The sequence below is a fragment of the Chinchilla lanigera genome, unplaced genomic scaffold (genome assembly GCF_000276665.1).
Source record: "Chinchilla lanigera isolate Chin_1 unplaced genomic scaffold, ChiLan1.0 scaffold00024, whole genome shotgun sequence".
In the NCBI taxonomy this organism is placed as follows: Eukaryota; Metazoa; Chordata; class Mammalia; order Rodentia; family Chinchillidae; genus Chinchilla; species Chinchilla lanigera.
In genome coordinates this window covers 1,097,154-1,112,750 of record NW_004955425.1, presented here as the reverse complement: position 1 = coordinate 1,112,750, position 15,597 = coordinate 1,097,154, and the positions used below count along the sequence as shown (strand labels likewise).

The 15,597-nt window shown below is 37.4% G+C and overlaps 1 protein-coding gene across 2 annotated transcripts in view; it reads right to left on the bottom strand.

Moving 5' to 3' along the window:
• The window catches only part of Cpeb3 (cytoplasmic polyadenylation element binding protein 3), a 191,855-nt gene that overhangs the window by 111,550 nt on the left and 64,708 nt on the right, over positions 1-15,597 (bottom strand). For both annotated transcript variants that reach the window (XM_013514851.1, XM_013514850.1), the window contains one exon: positions 5,904-5,960. In XM_013514851.1, coding sequence (XP_013370305.1) covers positions 5,904-5,960 — 57 coding nt within the window. The remainder of the gene's footprint in view (positions 1-5,903; positions 5,961-15,597) is intronic.

The window sequence follows — 15,597 nt, the reverse complement described above, 5'->3', positions numbered from 1 at the left end:
TTTTGGTTTTTTCCTCCGGTACCGGGAACCGAACTCACGACCTTGCGCTTGCCAGGCAGGCGCTTTTGCCGCTGAGCTAAATCCCCAGCCCCTTGTTTCTTCTTCTTTAAAATAAAAATTTAAATAAATAACACTGAACCTGTTATTTATAAAGCTACTATCTAAGAAAAAAGAAAAAAAGTTAGTTTCTGGCAGTGTCTTCTCTGAGTAAGATTACCCTCCTAACTTCCCAAATGTAGTAGTACTAATATTTTGCTTGTATATGTGCTTTATCTCATTGGCATCTTATAAAAATGAGGTAGTCAAGAGTGAGTGTCATAATCACACAGATGTAGGTTAGAGAATTGCATAACTAGATGCCATCCTTATTACATGACTCCTCCTTTAAGATCTAAGCACTCATTTTGGTCCTCTGAAAAAAGGGGACAGTATTACTTCTTGAAGCTGTTGTATGTTGTGTCACTGTAGATTTTCTAGTATTTTCTATTAATGGGAACCTTTAATGTGTATAATTGTTGGCCGGCCTTTTTGTTTTTTTGGACAGGGTCTCACTATGTAGTTCAGGCTGGCTTTGAACTCACTATGTAGCCCCTGCTGGTCTTGAACTGATGGCAATCATCCTGCCTCAGCCTCCCAAGTGCTGCAATAGCAGGCCTAGGTTACTTTTTTAACAGCATAATTATTCTGAGAGTCACTGATATTATTGCATGTATTAACAGTTCATTCCTGTTTAATGCTAAATAATATTTCATCGTATGGCTATCCTACAATTTACCTATGCTGTAGTTGAAGGATGTTTGGATTAGTTACCCTTGGGGATATTATAAATCATGCTGCTGTAAACTTTTCTACATGTCTTTGTATGCACATGTTTCCATTTTCTGTCTTGGGTAAATCCCTGGAGAAGTTCTGCAGTATAAGGTATGTTTAACTTTTTAAGTTAAGGACAAACTGCTTTCCAAAGTGGCTGTGACATTCTGAATTTCAAAGAACGTATTACAGCGAGCGGCTGGCCCCAAAGAAGGTGCATATTCCAAAGTAACAGGTGGGAAGTAGCTCATCTAGAGAAAAAGAATCACACAGAAACAGATGGGGATGTATCCCAGGATGGCTGTTCTAGGCTACAAGATGATTTACAGTGCGTGTCCTTAAATTCCATCAGGAAAATGTCTGTCTGTATACAAACAATGTAAGATAAACTCATTTTAGAAATCTGATACAAAGCGCCTGCGAGGCAAGCACAAGGTCCTAAGTTCGATTCCAGGTACTGAAAAAAAAAAAAAAAAAAGAAATCTGATATACAAAGAAAGGAAGATTTTTGTATCAACAAAACTGATGATGCAAGCAACCACAATAGCAGCTCACAAGAGCATTATCTACAAATTAGGCACTATACTAAGCTTTACAACATTTATGTATAGCTACTGTAGTGATCTTTACCTCTCTTTTGTTTTTTTGTTTTTTTGTAGGCCTAGAAATGGAGCCCAGGGGCGCTCTAACACTGAACTGCATCCCCAGCCCTTTTTATTTTGAGCCAGAGTCTTGCTAAATCACTAAGCTGCCCAGGAAGGACTTGAACTTGCTATCATCCTGTCTCAGCTGCAATACTGGGATCAATACTGGGATCAGAGGTGCGTGCCAGCCTGCCCAGCTCATTATCTATCTATCAGTCTCTCTATGGTCTTTTTGAGACAGTTTCTCTGTGTAGCCTAGGCTGGCCTCAAACTCACCAAGATTCTCCTGCCTCAGCCTCCCAAGTGCTGGATGATAGGCATGTGTCACCAAACCTAGCTGTCTCCAGATTAAAGGTGAAATCAGATCTGCTTGTCTCCAAAAAACACTTCTCACGGTTATGCTAATTCATTGCTGCATCACCAGGTTTCACCAGCCTTCAGTGAGCTTGGAAGGTGCCTCACAGGACTGAAAGACCTCTATCCATTAAGCCACACTATTCCTGTGCTTGTCGTTCTGTCCTCATCAAGCAACTTTCTGTTATTTATCTACTTTCCCCAGCCTATTTTCTACTTGGAGAAAGAGGCTCAATCACACTTGCCAGCAGTATCTCCACTCTAAAATGGATACCAGGCATTCTGGTTTTGAACCTTAATTTGACCATACATTTGGCTCACTTGGGCCAGTCAGGGAGATACAAACATCATTTTCCGAGGACCTACATAATCAAGGACAAATAAAGTCAGGTATCAATCCTATAAAAGACCACAGTGTAAAAAGCAAAACCAAAAACACATGCCACTATTAGTGCTAGAAAAACGTGGCTGATGGATCTGGTAGTATATATGTAGCTTCAAGTATTCTCAGCAGTCTCCTACCTTTACCAGCAAGAAAAATAAATAGATTATGCAAGCTTCTAGTGTTTTTGGTATCAGGGTAAAGAAAATGTAATTTTCATAATTATTAGAAAGTTAAAAAATATATTACCTATTTTAGTGGAAAGGGCACCACTGTTTTAAAACTATATTTTGGAAATACTGAAAAGTAGCAGGTTTTATTGATGGACTAGAGTTCCTTCCCTTGTAGCTCCCACTTCATATTCTACAATACTTGAGAACCTAATATTTTGGAGAAATGCCACAATTTAATTGCATCTCTTAGGTTCCATCCCAAAAGCTGGCCTGCTAATTCTTTCTAGATTCAGTCTTGAACAGGAAAATCAGCAGACTCTGGCTTTATATAAACCCTGCCAGTCTTGTCATACTGTCTACAAGTGCACTCCTAATTCCTACTTGTTTTCCCCAGCTGATATCCTACTGTCCTCTCCTAAGCTTCATTTTTTGTCTTCTAGGTAACATCAGGAGAGGCGATTCTCGGTGGAAAGTATAACTGGAACACATGTACTAAATAAAAACACCAAAAAACCAAACAAACAAAGAAGGAAACTAGTCCCTTAAAAGTTCGCAAGTGAGAAAGCTCGCCATGACATCTCTCTTTCCCATCAAGTTAAGAGAGTTGAGAACAGAGAGATTCAGGTTTTGGTGAGGCGAAGAAAGTGAAAGAACGCCAGACGGGGTGGCACAGGCCTGTAATCCCAGCACGTGGAAGAATGAGGTGAGAAGAGTTCTATCAAGGTCAGCCTGAACTACACAGCGGATCCTATCCTAAAGGGGAAGAAAAAAGCAAGGAAAGAAAGTGAAAGATTTTTTTAAGACAGTGAATGGAGGCTTTGAGTAAAAAGTTAGGAAACATTTTGCATAGAAAAAGAGATAAGAAAGAAGGGATTACAACTCATTTCATTTTGATATAAATATAAGTATTTCCTCAACCCCTAAATTTTCTTAGTTTCTTCTTTCCTGAAAAGATAGTTCAACTTCAGTCTAATACCCTCCAATAGTCACAAATTCTAAATTCACAAAAGTTCTGAATTCATCTCAGTTATTCTTATATGAAAATAGAGGAAAAGGAAAAACAACAGACCAGTCACAGGACATTAACTGTTAGGTCAACAAATAATAGGCAAAAAAGAAGACAAAAATACACCACTGCGTTTGTGCATGTGCTCTCTCTCTCTCTATGCGTGTGTGTGTATATGTGTGTGTGTGTGTGTGTGTGTGTGTGTGTGTGTGTGTCACTAGATGAGCTGGGCGCAATTATACAAAAGGGAAGAAAAGTTTTATCACAGCACATAAATCTGTCAAAGCATGCAGGTTCCAAAAGTATCTCCCAAAGAGATATGATCATCTCAAATTGGAGACAACTCTAAAATTAGTCATAGGTGTATGGTTCATATCTAGATGTCTCTCAAGAGCTGCCTGTGCTCATAGGCAGGGCTTGTAGAAGGTGATCGATTACAGGGCAACACAGCTACATGTGATGTTGGGAGGTGAAGTCTCGTCAGAAAAAAGGGTCATTAGGGGCTTCACTGAAGGGGGTACATTCTAGGCCCTTCCACCATGCCTCCAACTACGCAAAGACTATAATGAAGATGGGTATGGTGGCACATGCCTGTAATCTGAGCACTTCAGAGGTTGAGGCAGGACTGCTGTGATTGCAAGGCAGGCCTGGGATACACAGCAAGACCCATCTCAAAAAAAAGAAAAAAAAAAGCGAAAAGACCCTTCCAAAATGTGAGTGAAAATAAACCTCTCCCCTGAGTTGCAGGTATGTGCTATTTTGTCCCAGCAATAAGAAAAGTGACTAAAACAGTAGAAAAGGCAAATGTCAAACTCTGGTTTTTTTTATGATTTATTCTGAGGAGTCAACAGGGTTGTTTAACCTTGGGACTCCACAGAACCATTTGAAAACTAATGTTCTCTCCTACTTGCCATCACACTGCAACTACGTGAAGTTCATTACCGTCTGATATACGTATAAACCAGCACAATGGCCTTTCTGGTACCTTACCCACAAAAGTCACAGCAGCACTGGAGCTACATGCTGAAGGCAGTCACTGAGATTACCTAATCAGTGCCATCCTCTCAGAAATGAGGAAACTGAGGCTAAAAGATTTAAGCAACAGGTACAAAATGGAAAGCACTTAAATATCTATTTATTTAAAAGTACAGAATTGAAGAAAATCAAACCAAAGACCATCAAAACCTTTTTGAAAAATGACTTCTAGTTTCATTTTTTACACAGACAATCACAAATGATGTCCTCTCCTTCTTTCAGGAGACTCACATCATATCAAATTAGGTCTTTTCTCAGATATATTCTAATCGCTTCAGGCAAATACAATGCCATTCTAGTTTTTGTTTGTTTGTTTGTTTGTTTGTTTTGAAACAGGTTCTCACTATGTAGTTCAGGCTGGCCTTGAACTCATTATGTAGCCCAGATTGGCTTTAAACTTGCAGCAATCCTCCTGCTTCAGCCTCCTAAGTACCAGGATTATAGGCATGTACCACCACACCCAGGTTTTTAAAAATTCAACTCTAAATTCCAGTATCTAACTTAAGTCTTTTCACAATTATTCCTGAAGCTCAGCAAATTAAGCATGTTTATTAATTCTCATCCCATTAGACAGAAATTAGAATATAATCTAAATGTAAAGTGACCTTTCTTTTAGAAATTAGAAAATGAGAACCAGGCGTATGGTGCATCCCTGTAATCTCAGCAGCCAGGAGGCTGAGGCAGGAGGACTGCTGCAAGTTCGAGGCCAGCCTGGGCTACATAGTGAATTCAAGGCCAGACTAGACTACATAGTAAGATCCTGTCTCAAAAAAAAAAACAAAAACAAAACAACAACAAAAAAAACCCCACAGAAAATAGTTATTTTGTTGCTCTATAATTTAATTCAACAATTATACTGACTAAACTATCTCCTATCTACAAAGCTTTCAACACCTATAACATGCAAATTTCACTAATGGGAGACTTCTGTATACCCAGCTTAAAACAAATGTCAGCCATTTACCACAATTCATTCGGTCACATTTGTCACCCTACGCCCTCTCCTCAATCTCTCCATTTGCCTCCTTCTTTCACTGCCCCACTCAAATAGCATGGAGCAAAAGTTGGCACACAGGTTCTGTAGTAGCCACAGACAACCCACCAATGAATGGGTGTGGTCCAATAAAACTATTTTGAAAAAACAGGAATTAGGCCAGACTTGGCTTACATGGTTGTAGTATACACCATGGTATGCAGCGGCAATTTCCAAACTTTAGCCTACATCAGACTCACCTATGAGACTTTAATATATAGATTTCTAGGCCTAATCCTTAAAGTTTCTAATTAAGAAAGGCCTGAGACTATGCATTTTTCCTAAGTTCTCTACTGACACTGATGCTGTTGGTGCAGAGAGCACACTTTGAGAATCACTGGTACAGAATAACGATCTGTACTACTCTCAGTGAAAGGCTGAAAAGTACTGAACAATTAATTTAGAAAAGTGGAAATGACATTTGGAAATTTGCTAATTTTATAGAATATTTCATATGAAGACTTACTGTTAAGTGCCATAATATTATCTGTTCCAGGATGATGGAAATTTATTCCCATGCGCCCTAAAAAATAAAATAATTTTATTTTAAGCACAAAGAATGCTCAGTGAAATTGTTTCAAATACATTGTAAAATATAAGCATTACAAAAAGTTGCAACAAATTAATCTAAAACAATGTTACCAAAGGCCAAGGCAGCAACAGTTTTTAAATCAAAAACATATATGAAAAGTCTTAAAACAAAGCCAATGTCCCAACACAAAATACAAAACAAAAAAGAAGCTTCCATAATAATTTACATTATCGCCCACATTCTGATTTAAACATGCCAACTCTCTGGATTAAGCATTTTATTTAAACAACATTCACACAGCCCTTCAAATTCAAGCACAAAAATAATTCAAAGTAGATAAACAAAGCTTAGAGAGAATAAAAAGACAATATGCAACATAATTATCAGAATGGCAACTGGAAGAAAGATGGTAAAATTTATGTAACAGACATAGTGGAGAAAATGACTACAATCTGGAGTTCTTGCACTGCTCTAACCACTCGCTAGGTCTGTGAACTTGGGCATACAGGTAATTTCCGGACTTTTATCCTTCGGTCTATACCAGGAGTTGCAAACTTCTGCCCACATCAGCCGGCTATTTTTGTTTGCCTCTGAGCTAAGAATTACACTTACATTTCTAAGGGTTGCAAATCCAAACAAAAACAAGGAATAATATGTGACAGGGTCCATGTGGCCTAGAAATCCTAAAATATTTAGTCTTTAGCCCTTCACAAAATTGGCAACTCTTAGTCTATAGGTTGACATACTAAAATCTGGTGGCTAATGGCCACCAGAGGTAAAAATTAAAAATGCAGACGTCTTATTTTTTTATTTAATGACAAAGAGGTAGAAGTGTTTTTTAAACACTAGAGTCTTGTATGGGGAAACAAACATATTAGTAAGATCTCTTAACCAAGTCTTCAACACTATATGGTGTATATGTATATATGTATGCATATATGTGTGTGTATATATACATACACATACAAATAAAAAGCAAAATAGAAGACAGATAAATAGCGAATAGAGAGAAGTTCAAATGTTTCACCAAATTATTTGGGTTGTTTCAAAATATTTTAATATGGATGCTAATTTGTCTCATTTATACTACTAGTTTATTTTAGTTTGTTGAAAGGAAAGTTTTGTGTTCCAGCTGGGTGTGGTGGTGCATGCCTGTAATCCCAGCAGGAGGCTGAAACGGGAGGACTGCCATGAGTTTGAGGCTAGCCTATACTACATAGCAAGACTCTATCTCAGAAAAAAGCTGTAATTGTATTAATGCATGTATATAAGAATGGGAAAATCATCATCAATTGATGGGTTCTTATGAAACTGTTCCAATTTTATTGTTAAGTACTCAAGTACTACAGGGATATCAATAAAAATTATTTTTAGTTTTTATTACTTTAAATCCTATTAGAACAAAAATATTACACCTGTCTCTAGTTTTATGGAACCTATTTTGCTAGCATTTATAATATAATCAAATTCTTTTACAGAATATATTATAATTTTTCTATAGAAAAACCATGCTTATTTTATTTTTATAAACTTCATAACCCTTTTATATTTTCCCGAAGCTAATCAGGAATACACCATTGTTAGAAAGACCAATTAAATATATCTATGAATAAAATTGTTCCATAGCCTTATTATATTTTTAATGTCATTTGAGAGTGCCTGAAAATTACAGTCTATATCAAAATGCAATGAATGCTATCTCCTACCACTACCTTGATCAGAAACTATTATAGAAAAATTTGCCACCAAAGACTCATTCAGCAGAAAGAGTTTACATTCTGGATTTAATAAACTGTATCAATGTTCTCTCCATTACTTCCTGATAATCACAACTTTATGTGGATTCCCAGCCACCAAATACTAACATCCATACAAACTAAATGTGACTTAAAATAGCTTCATCATGTTATATGGAATTCAAATTTAATAGTAATAGTAGTCACTGGAAAACCTACTTTAAAATCCTTCAGGAGTTCAAAATCACTAGCCATTAGAACTTCAAGACATACCAGCTCTTTTTAATCTTGGGCCAAAGAATATTTAGAGGAGGGTGTGGTTCCTAAAAATCCAGCTATGTTCTCTAGCTCTCTAGTATTACCAGAATAATAAAGGTTATCAAGAAAATCAAGTAAGCCCAAATTTAGCTGATCTTCATTTACTAATTCTGTTTCCTGTTTCTACATTTACAGTGAAGAATTATATAGTTTATACCCACTACAAATAACGTCTTTTGTGTGTCTCTGGAGGTACCTCAGACTTAAAAGGGTGCATTTGCAGTCCTCTAGAATGTAAACATACACATAGAGAACCTTTCTAACCCTTTCACGAGGAATTAGAACTTTTCTGCTTGGAAAGATGACACTGAAAGGAAGTTGGGCTGTTTCTAGTCCTCATTCTCCATCGATCGTACACTGACTACTTCCAATTCATTCTCTCCTAAGAGGCAAAACAAGAATCATAGGCACTGTTTTGCAGAGAGAAGGCATCACTAATTGTTGAAAAGAGAGCACATTTTTATATTTCCTAGTATTCTCCCTAGTTCTATTTGACTTCAACAGATCTCTGGATAAAAGTTAATGAGTCAGGTACAGTGGCACACATCTGTGATCCTACTGGCAGCCTAAAGAAATTTTGAGCTGAGACTGGGCAACTTAGCCAATAAGTGAAATTTTGTCTCAAAATAAAAATAAAAGGGCTGAGGATGTAGCTCAGTACAAAGATTCTGGATTCAATCCCCAATATTGGAGAGGAACAATTAACATTAAGATTTTTTGTTAAGAAACTCTGGCTGGACATGGTGGCACACTCCTATAATCCCACCATTCAGGAAGCTGAGGCAGGAAGATCACTTCAAATTGTAGGCCAACCTGGACTACATACTGAGTAGACCTATATAGAGAGATCTTTACTCAAAAAACAAAAAGAAAAAAACAAAAAAAGAAACAAATTTGTGGTCATTGCTAGGCCAATAGATCTATGATCTAAATATAATTTTTCCTCCAACTAAATGCAAATTTTTTGTAAAACCACTTATATCTTCTTTAAACTAATTTTTGCATCTTCAAAAATTAATGTTTAGATTATAAAATACAGGGCCAGGGATTTAGCTCAGTGGCATAAGCATCTGCCTGGCAAGTGCAAGATCCTGAGTTCAATTCCTGGTACCAAAAAAAAAAAAAAAAGATTAGATTATAAAATACAATATATTTTAATTGGAGGAAAATTAAGACAATATGGAAAAGATGAAGAAAATAAAATCACCAAAGATAAACACACTTAACCTTTTGGTTTGTACAGTATTCTTCCAGTTTAAGAAATATGATGTTTCTTTTCCAAGACCAGAATCATTTTATAATTTTTTTAAATTTTATTTTTATTAGGACAACTTTGAGGTACATAATGATTACATCATGAGGAGTTGGTATATGTTATAATTTTTTCTTAATGTATTGTGTGACTTAAGTTTTACACTTCTTAAGGGATTTTTGAAGAAAGAAATATATACAACCGCAAAATACAAACTAATTCATAATTCAGATGAGATCACTTCTTTTCTCTTCCTGTGTCCAACCAAAGCTGCTGTTTAATCAGCTGTGAAAACAGCACCAAGTGTGTGACATCTGGTGATTTTTGTTAATGCAGGCTGGTGCTACCAGTGTGACATTCTGTCACCTATCCATGGTCTGCTATTTTTAAATTGTTCTTGTCAGCTAGCAATCTTTTAAGTATAGTGTAAGATATAGGGTTTCACAATCTGGAAGGCATTCGTGGTTTTACTGAGTTAAGTGTTTTAGAAATCTGAAGCTGTGCCCCACTTTTCCCACTGCAAAGGACTTGATAAACAGGGGCTGGAAGAGATGAGAAAGATAGAGTAAGATGTAAGTTAGACTGTGAAAATCAATTATGCTGGGTGTGGTGACACATGCCCATAATTCCAGGTGCCTGGGAAGCTGAGGTAGGAGGGTTTTAAATTCAAGGTCAGCCTGAGCAATCTAGCAAGACCTATTATAAAAATAAAAAATTTAGAAAAGGCTGAGAATATAGCTCTGTGCTCCCTGGGTTCAATCCCTAGTACAGCACAATAAATACATTAAATAAATAAATAGTTTTATAAGCTCAGCTCACATTCATATTTTAAAATCTAATTATAGCCAGGCATGGTGGCACACACCTATAAGGACAGCACTTAGGAAGCTGAGGCAGAAAGATCACTGTAAGTTCCTGGCCAGCCTGGGCTACGTAGTGAGACCTGTCTCAAACAAAAAACAAAACAAAACCAAGCAATTATAAAAATTATCCCAGGGCCTGGAGATTTAACTTTGTGGTAGAGCACTTGCCTAGCATACCCGAGGTCCTGGATTTGATCCCTAACACAACAAATAGCAATGAAAAACAACTGGGGGGAAAAAAAACTGTCTTACTTCAGAGTTCAGCTAAAAACACACTTTTATATGTTCAAAATAAAAAGTGGCACTTTGGAGGTGGGCATGTTGATCCCTCTAATCCCAGCACTCAGGTGGCTGAGGCAGGAGGAATCGCCATGAGTTTGAGGCCAGCTTGGGCTACAAAGTGAGTTCAAGGCCAGCCTGAACTGCATAGTGAGACCCTGCCCCCCCAAAAACCCTGGCACTTTTATTAACTCATAATTAATTATTAAAGTCATTTCTTTACTCCTACAATGTTATAAGATAAGCAACATGTGCTGTGCCTTACTCTAATCACTTTTTGCTTTAAAATCTCAAACACCGTACTTCAGAGAGCTTCTCAGAATATAAGTGTCATGTTATAGAAAGTTAAAGTGTCATAAAGTAACATGTGTATTCTACCAGGTTTCATTTCCTACCAATTTTATTTATAATGATAGAGATATATTCCTTCAGAAAAAATATCCAAAAGATTTAATATAATACAGAAAAGCACACTAAATGGTTTTTTAAATCTCTTAAGGAAATGATAAATTTTGATACTATAATATTCTAAATATGTTCCAAATAACCAGTAAGCAAACCCATGAAGTCAGACTTGTGGTCAGTTCCTAGCCTTGGTGCTGGCTGTTTTTGGCTTTCTGAGATGGTCTCACTATGTAGTTCAGGATAGATGTGAACAGTCTGGCCTTAAACACATAATCCTTCTGCCTCTTCCAAAAAAAAAAAAAAAAGGCATTATAGGTGTGCCACAGTTCCCAGCTTCCTAGTTTTTCCTTACATCAGTAATAATTTTCAGCAAGTTACCATTAATTTTTGCCCCCTGAGTTGGAGTCTTGCTATGTTGCCCAGGCTTGTCTCAAACTCCCGGGCTCAAGCGATTCTCCTGCCTCAGTTTCCAAGTAGCTGGGAACACAGGTGCATGCCCCACACTTAGCTTTAGCAAATTACTAGTCCTCTGCGCCTGCTTCCTCACTAAGGCTGCTCTTCCAAACATCTAACTCAGACTTTCTGAGGGTAGCATCTAGGCACAATCTTTTTCTTTTGGAGCAGTCAGATGATTAAAATGTATTTAAGTCCATGTATTTAATGCATGTCTACAGTCTCTGCTACTCAGGAAGCTGGAGCAGCAGGATACCTTGAGTCCAGGAGTTTGATTGAGGCCAGCCATGGCAATAAGGCAAAACTCCTTAAAAGCAAAAGAACCCCTCAAAAAAAGTTGAAAAATGTATAGAACAAGAACAATTACTTCTTGTAGACTCAGAACTATCCCCCAACAGGTTTTCTGTGTATTTGTTTGTTTATGTAGTACTGAGGATTGAACACAGGGAGTTTGGCATGCTAGGCACACACTCCACTAATGAACAACATCCCTGGCCCATAAAATCTGCTTTTCTTTATTATTGTTGTTGTTGCTGTTGTTATTATTATTATTAGGTTTTTCTGAGACAGAGAATCACTATGTACACTAGGCTGGCTTTGAACTTGCAACGATCTTCCCACCTTGTCCTCCTGAGTGCTGGGATTACTGGCAAAATCCACTTAATTTTATACAAGACAAACTGATATGGGAAGTAGGGAGGTAGCATAAAAACAAAGCTGAGCAATGATTCTGATTATAGAAGTAAAGAGCAATGTATTTTTCTGGAACCTCAAGTAAACAAATGTAATGAAGGTATATTTTTCTAAAAAAGGGGACCTAAAAATTCCATAAAAGGGGCTCAATTTTATAAAATCTCTGTGATTCTACATTTCAGTTGTGAGGCATAAATAAAAATGCTTCTATAACAAAGACATGGCATTCATTCCTTCCAAGTTTCTGTCAATTTAAATGTGTTAAAGCACCATTACCAGAAGGTAAGCTATTCCTTCCTCAGATTCTTTTAGTATACTTTTTTTTGTTCTCAGTGGATACCTGAACAGAGGTTTCATTTTTCAAATCTCAGTTCCATGGATGATGATGGAAGAGAAAATATAAACATATAAAACCACTTCATCAGGTGCTATCCCAAATAGCCAGACCTACTCCGCTCTAAGAGGGAGACTGCACAGGGTGAAGGTAAAGGGAACCCTCCCTGTTTGCCTCCACAACTGCCATATTTTCCTTCCCCAGCCAAAGGATGGGATCTTGCTTCCCATTACCACTTACTCTGCCTTGTGCACGGATTCTAGAGGAAGAGCATACGATTAGTCAAACCTAATGACCATGGGATTTCAAGTCCGAGGACAGCTATAAGAAGGGCATACAGATGTTATTTTTTCCTTATCTCTTATCCTTTCTATCCAAAACCAAAGATCCTCTTACTCTCCAAAATTGGGTTTATCTTCAGCCCACTAGAAATAAGAAGAGATGAGTTTCTCTTGCCCAGACCTTACTTCCATCTCTGTTAACCCAAGGGTTTTTATAATTAGAAAAGAAATAAAAACAATTTTTGTAACTTCATCCTCCTCCTCCAAACCATCCTCTTCCTCATTCCTTTGAGGCATTTTCTCAAACAGAAGGAATGTACACATAAGATAAGGTAAGAGGCAAGAGGAAATTATGTTATTCTGTTATAACTAAGAACTGTAGCTTGAGATCGTTACAGGGGGGAGTCCATTATTGTTTTGGTTTTGATTTTTTGAGATAGGGTCTTGCTATGTAGTTCAGGCTGGCCTTGAACTCACAGCATCCTCCTGCCTCAGTCTCCAGAGTGCAGGGATTACAGACCTGTGCCACCATGTCTTGCCTATTTTTATTTAAATAAAGGTTCTGTGTCTGATTAATGTTGAAAAGGCATTCTTTTTTTGTTTATGTGATACTGGGGATACAACCTAGGGCCCGGGTATATTAGGCAAGGGTTCTACCACAGAGCTACATCCCTATCCTGCAGAAGGTATTCTTCAGTGTGCTGTAAAGAAAACTCAATTCAACTTCTGCATTTTTTTAATCCTATAAAAGGATATGCTTTAAAATTTCCAAACTCTGCTGGGCATGGAGATACATGCCTGTAATCTCAGCACTCATGAGACCGAAGCAGAAGGATCACCACAAATTTGAGGTCAGATAGGCTCCACAGTGAGTTTAAGGCCTGCCTGAACTACAGTGAGAACCTGTATCAAAGATAGATAGATAGATAGATAGATAGATAGATAGATAATAGATAGATAAATAGATAGATAGATAGATAGACAGACAGACAAACAGAAAGACAGAAAGAATGAGTTTCCAAACTGGGCATGGTGGTATACACCTATAATCCCAGCATTTGGAAGGCTGAGACCATTTTAAACTACATAGTGAGATCTTGTCTCAAAAAAAAAAAAAAAAAAAAACCAGAAAGAGAGAGAGAGAGAAAGAGAGAAAGAGAGAGAGAAAGTCAGAAAGGCTGAGTTGAAATCTCATCTGCATTGAAAATATAAGATATCTGAAAGAATGGCAATAAAAATAATAACCTCTAATATCTCTAGTTAATGAGTCTCAAGTAGATTTTCAACTTTCCTATTTGTGCTTTTACATATTATTTAAAATTCTTGTAATAAGAAAGAATATGCTGGGGCCAGGGATTTAGCTCAGTGGCACAGCACCTGCCTAGCAAGCCTGAGGTCACGAGTTCAATGCCCAGTATCAAAAGAAACAATATGCTTTTTTATGAAAAAAATTGAGCTCTAAGAAAAAATATAAAAACATCAACACAAAGGAATATACAAAAGTTGGGTGTGGTGGTACATGCCTGTAATCCCAGCACTTGAGAGGCTGAGTGAGAAGGTCTATTGTGAGTTCGAGGCCAGCCTAGGCTACATAGTTCAAGGCCAGCCTGAACTATATAGTGAGACCCTGTTTAAAAAAAAAAAAAAGAAAGAAAAAGGAAAAAAGAAACAGCCTACTATCTGCCTCTTGATCTACCTAGATGTTTACATGTTTTGACCCAAAGATCCTTACTATGAATTTGCCATAGGGAAAAGCTACTTGTCAGGACTCATGCATGGCAGCATTACCTGTAACAAAGAAAAAAACTGAACAGCCTAAAAGGCCAAATTTAAGTCCTATCAATAAATTATAAAGACCAGGCAGAACTAGTTGGGCATGGTGGTACATGCCTGTAATCCCAACAGTTAGGAAGCAGAAGCAAGAGGATTCCAAGTTTGAGGCCACTTTGGTCTACAGAACAAGTTCAAGGCCAGTCTAAACTACTCAGTATATACTCTGTCTCAAAAAGCAAACAAACATTCAGAGAGAAAAATTGATAATATTTATCAAATGAGAAATTGAAAAATAAAGGATATACCATCATAGTGTTCTTTTTATAGTTAGTCACCATTTTGTTCTAACAATTTTCACTTTTCGCTTTGTTTTGTTTTTGTTTTTGAGACAGGGTCTCACAACATGGTGCAGAGTGGCCTTGAGCTCACTATATAACTTAGGCTGACCTGAAACTCACAGTGATCTTCCTGCCTCAGTCTGCCAAGTGCTGGCATTACATACGTGTGGCACCACATCCAGCAATTTTCACTTTTCAAAGCTAAAAATTACTTAATATTTTTCTTTAAAGCCAAAGAAAGTATCATTATTTTGTTTGTAGAAGTAATAAGGATCAGGGGTGGCGATACAGCTCAGTGGTAGAGTGCTTGCCTAGCATGTGTCAGTCCCTATGCTCAATCCTCAGCACACACACACAAAAGAGTAAGAATCGTACACATGGTGCTATATACCACATCTAAAAGTCTCCCAGTTACAAAAGGGACGCAGGAACCTCAAACACCCTAACCAAGTTACAGTGACACAGTGGCATGTTTGACCACAGTGATCTATTTATAGGAAATCATTGTGGGTCATATGATAAACTGGGAAATTGCAACTACATGGGGGCTTTTTAAAAAGTACAAACTGAGTGCCTTAAACTTAAGACACCAACTGGGTATGACAGTGCACACCTATAATCCCAGAAGTCTGGGAGTCTGTGGCAGGAGGATCAACAGCTTGAGCCCAGCCTGGACAACTTAGCAAAACCTTGTCTCAAAATTAAAAATTAGAAAGGGGGCAGGGTGTGTTGAGGATGTGGCTCAAGGCAAAAGCCGTGGTTAAAACCCCAGTACCACATACATACTCAAAAAAAAAAAAAAGATACAAGTATAGTGCAGAGATTTTATAAATGAAACTTCCTATTTGCTAGCCAAAAAAAAAATCCATGCAGAGGCAGAGGGACTTGCACTAAAAAAAGGTC